The following is a 16,862-nucleotide window of genomic DNA, read 5'->3' on the forward strand; positions in this document are numbered from 1 at the left end:
GGAAACACGGTGTACATGGAAGGAAAGTAAAAATAGTATATTTTCATGGTATTAGGATTTATAAGGTTTAAGTTTAGATTCATAAGATTCAAGATTATCAGAATAATCAAACAAATATTTTAAAATACATGCATCTATCCCAAGTCAATTGAAATTTTGTCTCATTTTAGGTAAGGATTACTTTCTTTCATAAATTTTAACGAAATTCTTAAAGAAGTACAAGAAAAATCACAGATTTAACGCATTTTAATATTCATTTCTCTATGTTGTAAATGTAACCTCGCAAAAACTTTAATTATTTTGTTTCCTTACAATTGGCACAACTGAAATTTGTCAGAGTGACCAACATCGAAAGGACACAATCACGCAAAATGGCGACCCCCTAGTAGTGGTCATTTACTTTTCATTGAATTGGCAGTCCAGTATGGTATATTTATTAAGTTTGCGATAATAGATAATTGACGTGAAGAAAAAAATAAAAATTCTTGAAAAAAAACTGTGGAGTCTCTAAAATGTAGCAAGTAGCAACACTACATTTACTGTTGCTAAATATTAAGGACTATTATTTTTTCTACTATTGATAGAAGTGACATTACGACATAACAGTTGATTTTACCCAATTAGTGAAAAAAATAGTAGTTTTTCCAGGATTTTGATGAAGATATTAAGCCCCGTCCAGACCGAATTTCCAACGCTAGCCAACGCAAGCTTTTATAGCTTATTTTCATACAAACTTTTTTTAAAATGTTTATAAGACAAATATCTGTTATTCTTGATAAATAAAAACAAGATTTATACAGGGTGATTAAAAAAAACAATATTAACTTCAAAATATAAAAATAGGTTTATTGACAAACTTTTTTTTATAAGCATTTTTTAAATTTTTATCTTTTAAAAACATTAAATATTAAATATAATATGTGTATAAATATACAGTGTGTCTACTTAAGTTTGCACCATAATGCAAGAAACTTAAAAAACTTTAATGCCGGACTTTTTATTACTTGTTTTTTAAAATAAAAAAGTTTCCTATAATTATATGAATATAACTGTGTGAACTTATGTAGATACACTGTATATTAATAATAATGAAAACTATAAGGTGATTTTTTTTATTTAAATCTAAACTAAACGAAACGTTTTGTAACACAATATGCGCACATACAAAAAAACTCATGTAAACAAACATGAAAATAAACCTAATCCTCATCCGAACTTATTTCTAAATTCACTACATCATCTTGTTTTTCATATTTGTCATCAATATTATTATAATCTGATAATGAATCATCTGGAATCTCTGAAACAAGCAAACCTAATGTTTCTGTCATAAAAGGTTTACTTTTTTTTGCCTTTTTTCTCTTCTGCTAGAGAGATAGGGATCAGAGGTTAGTAGAAGTCTATTAAGAATATCTCTATTCGTATCTATTCTTGTAAATTTCCGAGAAAAATTTTGCCTATATAAGCGAAAATTCTTATTTCTTGCCTCAGCAGCCTCTTCAGATAGCTGGCCTATAGGCAAAATTGCATGTGAGATTACTGTAGCACCATGCAGCAAAATTTTGTGTAATGTTGGTGACATTGGGTACCAGCCATATAGTTCGACATAAAGCTCAGCTGTTTTTCTTGTATAGAAAGCAAATTTTTCCACATTTATAGCATGGCCACTAGAAATTGCCTCCAAAACAACTTTTACTCTTAAAATTAACTCTATATTAATTCCAGTAATTCGCGAAGATATTTCTGGGTTTTCAAAAAATCTTCTTGATGTGTTCCCATCATTCGTATTCCCAAAACCTGCCTTAGGGATATCGACTAACAGACCTAATTCTTCTTTAAAACCTTCTTGAATTTTGCGTTTTGTTTCTGCTATTATTGTCTTTTCTTCGAAACTTCGAATTTGCCACTTTTTTACTGGTAATTTATAAGACACGTGAAGAAGTGACTCAAAGCATCTTATTCTGGCATGAAGAACAGACAAACCAAACCTAAGAGCATCAGGTTTAACTTCTTTTAAATTTTCCAATTTATTAAAGTTTTTTGAAGTTTCTCCGCAAAGGTAGCATCTCATTGTAGAAGCCGTATTTGTTGCGGCCAAACATACTTTTCCATCTACCATAGTAGGAACGAGAGTATGAGAAATTTTAAAAGTAGACCCTAAAGGAGTTTTTATTATAGTTTTATTCAAATTTGAAGCTTGGCTTTCGACGTAATTGATTTCTTCATTTGTTATATCATTTGACTCGTGAAGAAAACTGATGCGAATAGGTCTGCAGTATCTTGTCGATGAAGGTACAGGATTTTGCCAAATAATTTTTCTATCTTTGTTAGAAGTTACTAATCTTACAGGAACAAACGAGCTTTGAAAAATATGAGAATCACTTGCTGGAACTCCAGTTTCAAATTTTTGCTTAAATTGGGATTGATGAGACCCATCACATCCCCACTTACATAAAAGTTCTAACTCAGTTTCTGTTTCAGAAAAACTATCTAAATATTTGCATAAACGTTCACACGTATGGTCCAGTAGCTCCTGCAACTTAATTTCCGCACATACTTCGGTGACACATATTGCTTCTTCCTTCGGATAACAATCTTTTTTTGCAGTTTGTATAAGTGAGTAGCAAGGATAGATGTTTTTGTTGCAAATCTGAATAATTTCATACTGTTTTCTTGTAAGATCAGCTTCGACAAAAATTGAAAGAGCCTGAGACGGACTGTGTTTTTTAACAATACATTTTTGTGAAGAAAAAATGACTTTTCTAATTTTTGAAGCCCTGGTAGGAGTTAAGGTAATATCCTTTATAATTTTAGATACGTCAATGTTTCCGTCACTTCGTTGACTCATTTGGGCAGCATACGTAAGCTCAACAGAGGATGCTTGCGCTCTTAAATCTTGGGTTTTACGTCGCTTACTGCGTTCACTTAGATCCCCAAATTCCTTTAGTGGTCTACCCGCTTTTGGAGTTATGTTTTCCCACATAATTAGGCTAACCGACCCATTAAGCCACTGTTCGTTAGTTGCTAAAAAACGGTCCTCTTTTCTTAAAGCGTTTTCCCATTTTTTCTTTAATTCGCTTTTAAAATTCCCTAAACTTCTTTGAAAATAAGAATTTTCATATTCAGGACATTTTGTGATGAATTTCAGTTTTTTTTCTAAATATAAAATTCTATTAGCAATAGTCTGTTCGTTGCATTCTTTCATAATTTCATATAGCGATCTTCTTTTGAAGTCCTTTTTAATAATGTCTGTAACAAAAGACACTTCATTAAAAACATAAAATACGTATATGTTTTTAAATCGTGTTTTGCATCTTAAATGCGCATGAAAGGTAAAATTTTAAATTTAATAAGCCATCTTAAATTACCGATATTTGACATTTGTTTACATGACAATAAACTCTAGAACTTTGACGTTTTTTAAAAATTAAAATGATGCAAGTAACTTCTAAACCGCATACAACTTACACCAAGATCGAACAAATTGTGATTGCTAATGGGTAATTTATATACCTATAGCTACTCCAAAAAAATATATTTTAAGCAAATGGCGCAAGATTTTTTTTTAGGACATTTGTGTCATAAGGTCAACCTATCGTATGCTTCAAAAAACTGAGCCCGATCTAACCAGATACACAACTTTTTACTCTTAGTTAAAACAAGAAAAAAATTAAAATACACTAAATATTATGGAAGTTTATTAAATACATTAGAAACTTGATGCAGTTAAAATTAAAAATTAAATTATATATCAAAATAAAGTACTTACCATCACGATTCCCCTCCGTAATTCTTAAAATATAATATTACTTTATACAAAAGCACGAACGGACTTTAAAATCCTAACTTAGCAGCACTACTAAATGAACTGTAAATTCAATTTTAGTTCCTTACCTGCCACTTGCTTGCGTTGCCAAAACAATTTACATTGTTTTCAAAACAATTGTTTTTTTTGCCTCGCCAACTATTCCTCTTATCGCAAAAATGTTTTATTTACGGTTATATATTATATTGAGTTTTGGACTTATGACCGGGTTTTTGATTTGAATACTCCTCTGTGCGGCGGCCAATCGAAACCAACGCTTCCCAATGGCAAAGTTGGCGTTGGCTTGTGTTCGATAGTCGAGCGGTAACATCAAAGAGATGCCTGTTTGTGTCGAATTTGGTGTGGACGAGATTTGGATTATTTTCAAATTTCAGTCGTTCGAAAACATTTGTTCTGTGCGTGCGTATTCTGTGCATATTTTTGATATGGAGTGGACCGAAGATTTGTGTTTAAAATTAATAGAAATTTATAGGGATAACCCTATTTTATGGGACCCTACAAATTTACAATTTAAATTGTCAAAAAAGAAAATAGACATTTGGCAAAACATAGCTAGTCAATTTAACTGCGACATCTCAGAAGTTAAGAAAAAAATTGAAAGTTTAATGACTTCTTACCGCCGAGAAGTTCGCCGTGAAAATACGACGTTTTCTGGAATGGGGACAGAAGATTTATACCGTTCAAAATGGTTTGCATTCCAAGCTATGCAGTTTTGAAATATCAAGTTTCGTCCAAGAAAAACTAAAAACACTGAAATTGTAAGTATATATACCTACTTTATTATTTCTTAATTAATATAGGTACTAATTTTAAAAAATAGGCAGTTTTTCAATAATTTTGCAAAAATAGGTTTTTGTGAATTTTGTGAATGTAGAACCTAAAATACAAAAAAACAACATATTAAAAATACATCGATGTCACAACACAGTAGAGATACCTTTTCTATGCATAATCATTTTGCCAAGGTAAAGCACCGTTGGACGTAAAATATTCGGCAAACTCAGCTCGTATTTGTTCAGCACTTGTAGCCGATTTTCGAGCTACTTTTGGAATGGTGGTTAATCCAGTTTGACCATCGGATTGTTTTCGCCATAATCCTTCTATTATTTGTCCATTTATCTCGCTATCAAAATTTCCATTTGGACTATACACATGTTTCGAAGATTGATTTTTTCTCAAATAATTGTGCAAGTAAATGCATGCCATAACAATATTTTCTGCTTTATGTGGTTCTAACAACATTGGCTTCCTTAAAACTCGAAACACCGCAGATAATATACCGAATACGTTTTCAACAATTCTTCTCGCTCGAGAAAATCTATAATTAAAAACTCGTTTGGAAGATCTTTATGAGAGCCTGGGTATGGTTTTAAAATATTATCTTTTAAAGGGAAGGCTTCATCAGTAACGAAAACATACGGGATATGGTTGTGTCTTCCTGGTAAAACATCTGGATTTGGCAAATTAAGAGAATTTTCTTTGTGTTTTTTAAACAAAGTTGCATTTCTGAAAACACCTTCGTCAGAAATTCTTCCCTGACATCCAATATCGGCATATAGAAAGTTGTAATCAGCATCGACAAGTGCAAAAAGGACAATGCTCAATAATGTTGATTTATAATTAAAATAATTACTTCCACTGCAAATTGGTGCTTGTATTTGTATATACTTGCCATCCATGGCACCGAGGGAATGGGGAAAATTCCAATTTTCTTCATATTGGCGAGCTACTTTAAGCCAATCCTCGGATGTTTCGGGTAGCTGCAAAGAACGTTTTGATTTATTAAGGAAATAATAAAAGTAGCTAATAAAAAATAAAACAGAAAAAGAAAAAAGGTACAAAAATAAAAGTTTATAACTGCTGAATATTGTTATGTACGATGACAAACTATGCGGTTCCGGGTTCCGACTAACAAGCAGATCAGTTTAAAAATATGGGTAATAGCCGAGATTAATACAAACCAATTGCAATTACACAAAAAAATGTTGTGAAATCATAAACATAGGACCAATTATTAGACTACGTAATTATTTCTCAATTATTTGTTTACAGGAGACCAATTTGGCCGGAAACACTAAATCAGAAGACACATCATCAAACATACAGCAAGAAAGCAGTGAACTTGTACAGGAAGACGGAGAAAATATTGAAGAGACGCAAGTTCAATCAAATAATAAAATAAGTAAATGTAAATCACTCACAAATATGAAACCAAAAAATGTGAGAAGCGAGGATCCTCGAATAGGCGAGACCTTCAACATCTTGAAAAATATTGAAGCAAAGAAAGCCAGGAGGACAGAGAAAACGGAATCTACTCTATATGGGGAGTATGTCGCAAGCCAGCTTGAAAAGTTTGATCCACATACACGAGCTGTGGTTAAGCACAAATTTGCCACCATTCTATTCGAAGCAGAAATGAGAACATATCGACATCTGCATCTATGCATCCAAACCCAAGCCCACAATGGAGTTACCCTGAAAGTAACAGTTCGGCGTTAACATCGACTCCATTGCCATCACCCAATTATAGCCAGCAACCAGAACAGACATTCCAAGGAAAAAAAAATCTGGCTGGGATGCAACATCAGCAACCAATACTGACTCTACACCAGCATTTTTATCAGCGCTCGGTTCTGCCCCAGGACTTGTCGCACTCAGTATGGCACAACCCTCGACATCCACTAATGAGCCATCACCTGGACAATATCAACAACTATATTAAGTGCCGCAAATAAAATAATACCTATTTAAGTATCTAATGTTTTTATAGGCTAAATTTTATAAGCAAAACCAAATAAAAATTTACCTTGATATATTCTTGTAGTGATTCAACTATTAAGGCCAAGCAAACTTCTGGAATAATGGACGAGATTAATTGCTTCGATACTTTAAATGTGTACGCCAGACTAGTAAAGGAATTTCCAGTTGCTAGATAGTGCAGGTTAATGGCCAATCTTTCTTTAGCTGGAATAGCTTTTCGGTAATTGGTATTCTTTTTCTCAATTTTTGGAGCCACTAAGTTAAGCAGTTCATCAAATATTTCTGGGGACATTCGGCAAAAGTTCCTAAAATAACCAGAGTTTTCATTCCGAAGCTCATCCAATTAATTACTCGCGTTGTAGGAACTTCTGTTTTTTACGGTGTTGTCATCCACCAGCGTCTGTGCCTTCGCTTCTTATTTTTTTTGTTTAGTAAATTATGTAAAACGAGAAATCCTGCACTTGCACACATTAAATCATCATCACTTTCGCTCGATGACATCTTTAGCTCGATGAAAAATTGAAAAACCACCACACAATCAAAAAAAATTTAAAACCACCAAACCGCTACCAACGGTCTTCAATGCAACACTAAAAATTCGGTGTGGACGATGTTCTCAAATCCTTACCAACGCTTACCAATTCCAACGCCAATAACAGCACATGTGCCGTTGGCGTTGGTCTACATTGGAAACTCGGTCTGTACGCGGCTTTAAATAAACCGACGTGAAACAAGAACATAACAGCATTACACGTATTGATGCTAAGTATTAGAGACTCGTTCTTTCTTGGCATACCTGTCAGAACTGTCAGAAGTCAAATTGACATTTAACTAGACCCAAACATAATGAAAATATTTAAGAACTTTTTTTATATCAATATCTTTTATATAAAATGGTCTTAAACCCTTTGAATGTATCGAGTTTTGGATCTAAATGTGATAAATTCTTATTGAATAGTGTTATTTAATAAAATCCCTGTGCTGCTTATAAAATGGAGACAATCTTTCACGAAAAGGTAATGCCTCTGTAAAAATTTTCTCTGAACTAAATTTTAACTTTCCTTAAAGTATTTTCGGCTTCTTTAAGTAAAATCCCCTTTACTTTCACTACCAACTTAAGCCTCAAAAGGTGAATTTAAACACATGTAAGCAAGTATGGTTCTCTCACCTTACTTACTAGGGAACTTTATTATCAGTATACTTTGCAAAGAAATGACTGAATTATCCAAATACTTAATAATTTATGGATGCATAGTTATTAAGTACAATAACAATGACATTTAAAAATTTGAATTAAAATATCAAATCATCATCAAAAGAATAAAACATCACCCCTTTTAACACTTCATTTAAAATTCTTATAGGTAAAACTTGAGCCCTATCTGGTAACACAAAAAATGTTGATACCCCAGTAGCCTGGACTATCCTGGCATCTTCCCACACACCAATAGGCAGTTATTATATACAATTTATTATATTATGATAAGCTTCAGCATATACAAAGGCTTAATCAAGAGACTAAAATAAACATTTTTAGAAATATTCCTATAATGTAAACCAGCACAAACTCTCACTGCCTTTCTTTGTAAGCCAAAAAATCTGCTTACCTTTGCTTTATGGCCCCAGGCCAGAGTTTCCTATCAAGATTTTCAAGATGGGAAAGAAAATGCTGTTCTTAACAAATCAGGAGACACTTTATTTTTCAGATTAAACAAAATGTATTAAATTGTAGTTACACAGTTATAAGTTATTATAATAGCAGTATCTGAATTTTGTAGTTTTTGCCCTAAATGCAAGCATTGTGAGGGAAGAATTAACTTAAATAATTCAATTTCCATTTTTTCTAAATAATTTTAAAAATACTAACAGTCATGTATAAAAAATAAAATATTCAAGAAGATAAAGGCAACTACAATAAGTGCTTCATCATTAATTTTTTTTTTTACTTTTGATGTTTCTGATGTATCTAGGTAATAAATTGTACATTTTGGGTCCTACAAATTTAATGGATATGTTTCCAAACTCACAATATATGGGAAGGACTGGTTGTTTATCTTGATTAGATTATGTGTTTTGGTTTTGATTTATCCACTTTAGGAACTTCAGAAGTATTCTTTTTAAAACAAAGACTTATTAGTTTAGTCAAGGGAATTATTAAGTACCTTTTAATAGTTTTAACAATATTAGTTAGTGTTTGACCTGTATATATCATAGCTTGGTTTGCCTTTTAAGTTATCAATCAAATCCCTTACTTCATTAAAACTTACCTCAGAAAGAGGAAATGGGGGCTGCTGTCTCTGATAAGATAATCAAGTGGATTATTATTTGAAATTGGGATTTTGCACAGTGTTCTGCACTAGGCTGGAGAAAAAATTATTAAGCCATTTAGTGTACAGGGTGTCTCATTTTGGGTGCTTTTGCAGGATATTTCCGTTATTTTTAGGTTTTCACAACACTGTGCTACTTTTTCTTAAAACTAAAGATGCTGTTAACAAAATTTTCATAGCCCTTTTATTTTTTAAGATATGGGGCATTTTTGAAATTTTTGCATTTTGGGACCCCCGTCGTATCTCCATTATTTTTACAGTTTTTGTAAAAGTAAAAACTCATTCTTATAGATTTTTTTCCGTAAAATCTAGTGGTGTAGATATATTTTTTTTTTGATTAATAGTTTTTGAGTTATAACCCAAATTTAGTGTGGGATGGCCCTTCTGGTTCAGGTGTTTGCGTGTATTATGCTAATACAGGTGGTATGAGAACTAAAATAAAAGATTTTCAGCAGGCACTTAGTTGCTGCTGCTATGATATTGTTATGATTGCAGAGACTTGGTTAACATCTGAATATTCAGATGCTGAAATTGGAGTACCAAACTATGATTTATATAGATATGATCATCAGATGGGTACAAATACTACCAAGGCTCGTGGAGGTGGTGTATTGATTGAAGCTAAAAAGAGTTTATGTACACATAGAATTGGTATCCCACTTGTTGATGTGGATATTTATCAGATCTATTTGACTTTTACAATTGACAATCAAAGCTTTGTTGTTGGTTGCATTTATATACCATCTCCATCTCCACTTCAAGCCTATTTAAGCCATTGTGAATCCGTTGAACATGTATATAGTAGATATTCAAGTAGTTTGTTTGTCTTGGAAGGTGATTTCAATTTACCACATGCTAGATGGGAGAATGATGATCTTGGTTTGCTGGTTGGTGGCTGTCTGGAGAATGACAGAGAGTCTGTGCTTTCTCTGGCCAACTGCTTTAGCTTATATAACTTTTTTCAGGTAATATGGGGTTTTAAATATCAACGGGGTTGCCTTGGATCTTGTATTTAGTAGCTCAGATTTAATTAGTGTCGAACGTGCAATAGACAAGATTTTTGAGAATAGCTTGCACCATGCAGCAATTAGTTTTGACCTTTGTTGTGCAGAAAATTCTGATGATATGATATATGAGGAATATTTTTATGATTTTGGTAAGGGAGATTACATGGCAATTAATGATTGTCTTGCTGGGATAGACTGGAATCAATTGTTTTTGGGAGAGACATCTATTGATGTCATAGTTTCAATTTTCTATAATCTGATCTACTCCTCAATGGAAAGGTTTATTCCTCTAAAGAGGTACAAAAGTTCTTCCTTTCCATGTTGGTTTTCTTCAGAGCTTCGCAGTTTGATCATAAGAAAGAAACAAATTCACAAAAAGGTTAAAATTAGTGGTCAACAGCAGGAATATGATGAATTCGTATTTTTGAGACATCAATGTGAGTACTTAAGAGAGTTGTGCTATCAACAATATATTAATAAGGTGGAAACGAATCTCGCTAGCAATCCGAGATACTTCTGGTAATATATTGGAAATAAAAGAACTGGTTTTAGCCTTCCCTCCAGAATGACATACAATAACAGGATTAGTATGAATATCTCGGATACTGCGGATATGTTTACAGAATACTTTTCATCTGTCTATTTGGATGAGCAAGTCAATGACGTACCATCTTTTGATTTTGATAAATTAATTTGTCTGAGCAATTTAACTCTGTCAACGCAGGATGTTTATGAGGTTATTACTTCCTCTAAGAATAAGCTCTGCGCTGGACCAGATGGGATTCCGGCATTCTTATTTCTTCCTAAAGAAATGTGTTTGTGTTCTTACAAAACCAATACTGTTCATTTTTAACAACAAATCTCTAGGTACTGGTTCTTATCCCACTCTCTGGAAGAGAAGTTTTCTAAAACCCATTTTTAAATCTGGTAGTAGAAATGAAATTTCCAATTATCAGGCTGTGTGTAACCAATCTGAGTTGCCAAAGCTGCTTGACTGCCTGGTCAGTCATAGGATTGCCTGGAGTTTTAAATCTTTATTTAATCCTGAGCAATTTGGATTTATAAAAGGCAGATCTACTGATGCTAATTTGGTGTTGTATGTCAACTATCTCTACTGCTGCTTAAAGAAGGGACTTCAGGTTGACTCAATATATACAGATTTTTCCAAGGCTTTTGATAGGGTTAACCATGGGGTACTCTTGCAGAAGCTTAGAAGAGCTTTAGGTATTGTGGGGTCTCTTTTTCAGTGGATCTCGGGATTCATCAGAGGTAGAACCCAGATTGTTAATCTTGGAGGTACATGTTCCTCTGAAATTTTGGTGCCATCTGGGGTGCCACAGGGCTCTCACTCAGGCCCCTTTTTTTGTTTTGCCTCTTTTTGATTGATTTAGTTTGGAAACTTAAAAATTGTCGTGTGCTAATGTTTGCTGATGATCTGAAGCTATTTAGGCCTATCACATCCTTTTCCGATGCTGTGCTCCTGCAAAAAGAACTTAATTTGTTCTTTGATTGGTGCCACTTGAATAGAATGTCCCTTAATATCAATAAGTGCCATAAGATTACTTTTTCTAACCAAAGAAACCCTATTGCTTTTCTTTATATAATAAATAATGTAGCAATTGGTGTCAAAACAGAGGTTTCTGACTTAGGAATATTTATTGACTTCAGGTTGTCTTTTAAAAGTCACATCAATCAGGTGATTGGTAGGGCAATGAAAATGCTGGGTTTTATCCAACGGTCTACAACTGATTTGTCTTTGTTTACTTTTAGATTACTTTATTGCTCTCTTGTTAGGGCCATCTTGGAGTATGGCTCAATTGTGTGGTGCCCATCATATAACTGCTACATTGAGCAGATTGAAAAAACTCAAAATAACTTTTTAAGGGTGGCTGCTTTTAGATGTGGTTACGGGAGACAGGAGTATTACTATCGGTGGGTCAGGGATAACCTGAACTTACCCACATTAGAGTCACGAAGAACATTACTCGACTTATGTTTTATGCATAAGGTTTTAAATGCTACTATAGATTGTCCCGAGTTATTGTCTCTTTTTACACTTAGGGTGCCTTCCAGATTGAATAGACAATCAGAAATATTTTCAGTCCCATTCCACCATACCAATTATGGTATTAATGAGCCAATTACATGAATGGCTCGAAGTGCTAATGGTCTGTCAGGACAGATAAGCTTTTTTGACTCTAGGATTACATCTTTTAAGGGACAGTTAAAGAATATTATTTCATAGGGGCTTTGATTAATTAACTCATCTACTCTACACCTTTCATTGATTTATAGATAGTTTTGTATCTGAATATATATGTTTGTATGGGTATGCTATGTAACACTTTTGTAAATGAATTCCGTAAATAAATAAACTTATGTTTTTTTAAATGGAACACTCTATATATTTATAGTTCATAAAATTGGTCTTTTTTTACCTTTTCAAAAATATATAGGTAACAGTATGGACTTTTTTCAAAAATACGCAAATAATTAAGAATTTTCCAAATTAAATGCATAATTTAATAGTAGGCTATGAATAACAATAATAGACAAATAAAAAGTTACAAATTAATAACGACGAATGGGGAATTGTATCATTCTTTTTTTTTTTTGTAATAAAGGAACATAAAAAACAAATATATAAATTTAATAAACACTATAAGAAAACAACTATATAACAAACCAACATTTTACAAGAGATGTTTAAAATGACCATCATCTTCTTTGATACAAAATTGGCACATTTTTGTAACCCTTTGAATAGCATTCAAAATAATAATTTGTCTCCTCAGATTTTGAAATGCTAAATGAATTGCATCTTGAAGTTCTATGAGATTATTGCATTGTCTTTTATACACTTGATCTTGTTTACACCCCCATAAAATTATTTATTTATTTATTAACGGTATCCACCAATTTTACAAAAATAAAATAATACAAAAGATACTAATATTAATTCAACTTAAGCTTGATAATAGTAAGAGGCCAATATTATGAACTATAAATATACAGGGTGTTCCATTAAAAAAAACATAAGTTTGGGTTATAACTCAGAAACTATTGATCAAAAAAAATATATATCTACACCACTGGATTCTATGGAAAAAAATCTATAAGAATTAATTTTTACTTTTACAAAAACTTTAAAGATAACGGAGATACGACGGGGGTCCCCAAATGCAAATATTTCAAAAATGCCCTGTTTTAGTTTTACGAAAAAGTAGCACAGTGTCGCGAAAACCGCAACTCTCTTTCTCTAAAAATAACGGAAATATCCCGCAAAAGTACCCAATGGGACACCCTGTACTTGAAATATTTTTATGATCTTATTAATTTTGTTTTTACCTTGGTGTCTTTTAATTATTTGCCACATAGCTCTAGGTGGATTTTTTAAGAGGATCAGATAAAGTTATCATTTTCTCTTATTTTAGATTCTTTTTAGGGATTCTTTATAGTTTTCTTTAATTTTTAAGTTCAGTGCCTCATAATCAATATCTACATTTACTATAGCAAGATGGCTCCCTTTGTGCCCAACACTGCCTAAACTCTCTCCTCCAAGGTTCATATTTTACCGCAGTAGATTTAGGACAATTGGCTAATCGCCTAGATGAAGAAGAGCGGGAACAAATGGCCGAAGGGGGAGTAGACACTGAAGACTACAAGAGATTTTTACAACAACCCTCGAGCAACATGGATGATAGTGGTTATTTTTCTGTTCAAGTAAGCCCCAAATTAATAATTAATATAAAAATGGCTAGTCCTATCTGTTTGTTAGGTTATTAGCAGTGCACTTCAAGTCTGGGGCCTTGAACTTGTGCCTTACTGCAGCACTGACAAAAGAGCAAAATCTGCTCTGGAAAATCCTAGTCAAATGCAAGCGTTCATTTGTAATTATAAAGATCATTGGTTTACAATTAGGAAAATTGGTAGGCAGTGGTTCAACTTAAACTCTTTACTAACCAGGCCACAACTTATATCTGATACTTATTTGAGTTTATTTTTGGCACAGCTCAGAAATGAAGGGTGAGCTCTCCAATATCCCATATTTTTTCAGGTTATTATTAAAGTGGTCTTGTAGGTATTCAATATTTATTGTGTCAGGGGAATTACCAGAATGTACAGCAGATGAGATACTTAGTAAAAACCCCATTCAAGTTGAAGCCAGTTCAAGACCCAAAATGGTCCATGGTTCAGTTTCTAATGAGAGTGACCCAGATATGCAGGCTGCTTTGCGGTTAAGTTTGCAAGAAAATGATTGTGTGGATGGGCAAGAGGTTGACTCAGATGAGAGGTGAAACAAATGTTTGTCTCTGGATTAATTGATTTTTATGTTTCTTTTTATTTAACAGAGAATTACAAGAAGCCTTAAGACTCAGTTTGCAAGCGAATAGTTCCCCAGAGGATGATGGTGATGATGAGGACACCTTACTAAAAAAGGCAATAACAATGAGCTTACAGTGCTAATGAAATAAAAAGATGTTATTGGAATTTATTTGAAGAAATCTATTTTTTATTCTAGACTTACAAGCATCGTTCTGTGTCTTAGCCAAATATGAGAACCTTCTTCATCTTTTTATTTTATGAGTAATTAATTCTAGCAATGAATATAGCTTTAATATGTTCTTAAAAAATGATATATTAATGTCCTACCTCCTTGTGTTAATAAGCCCAGATAATTTAATGAAATATATTGTTTAAAAAAGTTGTTCAATTTACTACTGAGTGAGGATTAGGTATTAAGATGTGATAGACTAATGTATTTAATAGGATAAGGGAAATATCAATTAAATTATTGTCTATTGTTGCCTTTTTACATTGAAATTTACTTATTTTCTTATATTTTGTATACCTTGTTCATGTTTGATTCATAAATTGGTGGATTTTATTGTGTGCTCTACTAACCCACTAAACTGATATTTTTTGTGCCGTGTATACTAAACCATTTTTGATGTTTGTTTATTAAACTGTTTTTTGTATTCATGAGAAACGAGTTTTTTTTTATCAGGAAACACCCAAACTCTTCTGTATAAGGAATATCAATATCCTAATTCAAATATCATTTTTGTTGCACGTAAGTAATGAAAATGAACCACTGTATTTACAATTAAAAATGTTTGGTTTGTGCTTTAAAACAACAATGTTAATACAAATTACCACAAAACAAATATATAGCAAATCACAGAAAATCCCAATTCGATGACATACCGCGCCATCAATTCTATTTGTTGGACTTGGATGAAGAAAACAGAATATGTCCCACATTGTCAGCTGCACATGTCCTTCCTGAAAAGATGAACAAAATGAAGGTGTCCCATTGCACCCAAGTCTTTAGCAATAAAGTAGGATGTTTAATGTATAGGATTGCTAAGTGGGGTAAGTTTTTGTTTAACTATATTTGTTATATGTATTTAATAACAACAATTAATGTCTGCCACGGATTTTTCAGTGCACGAGAAATATTGGCTAGAAAAAATAAGCCTTCTTAAAAGTATGAGGTATCATGATAAAAAGAATAACAAATTAGTTACTGTACCATCATTAACTAATCTTATTTTCACTTTACAAAGTTTGATTCAGGTAAAAAACAATAATTTTGAAGGACAATTCTTTCTAATCTAATCAAGGACAAAAAAGTTTTTTCTGTGTTTGAGGAAAATTAACCAAGATCCATTGGAAAATTTTTTTGGCTTAGTTAGGGCACATGGTATAAGAAATATCAATCCCTCTGTATCTCTTTTTAACAAATCATTTAAAGCATTAATAGTTAGTAATTTTTTGTCGTCACGATCACCAAACTCAAATTGCGAGGAGGATCAAACCCAAGGGGCGTTAGATACTCTAAGATGTTTTATTACAGGAGAAATAATACCCGGCGTAATGCCATTATATCCTAAAGTCGATTGTATTATTCCAGAAATTTCAAATAGGAAAACGAGAATTGGTCGGTCAACAATATGTTATATAGCAGGATTTATAGTAAAAAAGCTAAAGAAAATAACAAGTTGTAAATTTTGTCGTGATAGCATTTCGAACATTACCAAGAAAGGTGATTATGGTGAATTCATAGAAGCCAGGCAATATCCTAATTCTTCTCTCACTAAGCCTGGAACGAACTTTTATCTTTTGACTAGTAGGTGTTTTGCGGCACTATTTTATTTAATACCAAGGTATTGCCATTTACCTAATTTGTCAGCTTCTTTGGAAACATATTTATGCAAAAATATTGATGTTAAAAGTCTATGTTGCAAAGATCATCCCAATTTTGTAAATATTGTGATTAAGCTGTTTGTCAAATATACGTTGTTCTTTTGGTGTAAAAGAGTAAATGTTATTGCTAAGGACAAGGATGAAAAATTTGCACGGTTTCTAAAAAAAAAAATCCAACAAATGTTGATCCTATCAAAAAAATGGCGTTATTAAAGTTTGAAAATGGCAAAAAAAGATACATAAAAAAAACTAATACTGTATAATAATATTTAATAAAGACGTTTCTGTTATAATGCCTAATTTTCCTTCTTTGAACAAAGTCTTTTTTTCTTAGGAAATGTCAAAAAGTGATACAAAGGTAAAGGATTGAGATAATAAAGATAAAATCCTTTTATACGAAATGAGTTCTAAAGTGATGTCAACACTTTCGGATGTCTTTAACTTATCAATTTATATAATGTTAATTTTTAAATTTAAAAAAATGCATATTTATTTATAGAAAATATGTTCCACATTTCATAAACATGTCTAGAATATTAACTCAATTCTTGAAAGAATTTTGTTTGTCGTAAACAATCACCCTTTATCTCAAAAATAATTAAAAAGAACACACGTTCATGCAAAAAAAATTCTTGAAATTCGTCCCAAAATCACCCACTCTATGTATAATGCCTTTAAGGAACACCCTGTACAACTAAGAAAATAAGATTTTAGTAAAGTAAGTGTATAATA

At 32.4% G+C, this 16,862-nt stretch overlaps 1 protein-coding gene and 1 pseudogene across 1 annotated transcript; one reads left to right on the forward strand and one right to left on the reverse strand.

Annotated features, from left to right (window-relative positions):
* Positions 1 to 5,173: 5,173 nt before the first annotated feature.
* On the reverse strand, positions 5,174 to 7,341 carry LOC126744944 (uncharacterized; annotated as a pseudogene).
* Positions 7,342 to 7,397: 56 nt separating this feature from the next.
* On the forward strand, positions 7,398 to 14,835 carry LOC126734863 (ataxin-3-like). The gene is made up of 6 exons (XM_050438653.1): positions 7,398 to 7,602; positions 13,434 to 13,643; positions 13,699 to 13,946; positions 14,002 to 14,214; positions 14,273 to 14,360; positions 14,443 to 14,835. Exons 1-6 carry the CDS (start codon positions 7,579 to 7,581, stop codon positions 14,467 to 14,469), a joined length of 810 nt encoding a protein of 269 aa, XP_050294610.1. The 5' UTR covers positions 7,398 to 7,578; the 3' UTR covers positions 14,470 to 14,835.
* Positions 14,836 to 16,862: the final 2,027 nt, after the last annotated feature.

Source organism: Anthonomus grandis, chromosome 1 (genome assembly GCF_022605725.1).
Source record: "Anthonomus grandis grandis chromosome 1, icAntGran1.3, whole genome shotgun sequence".
NCBI lineage: Eukaryota > Metazoa > Arthropoda > Insecta > Coleoptera > Curculionidae > Anthonomus > Anthonomus grandis.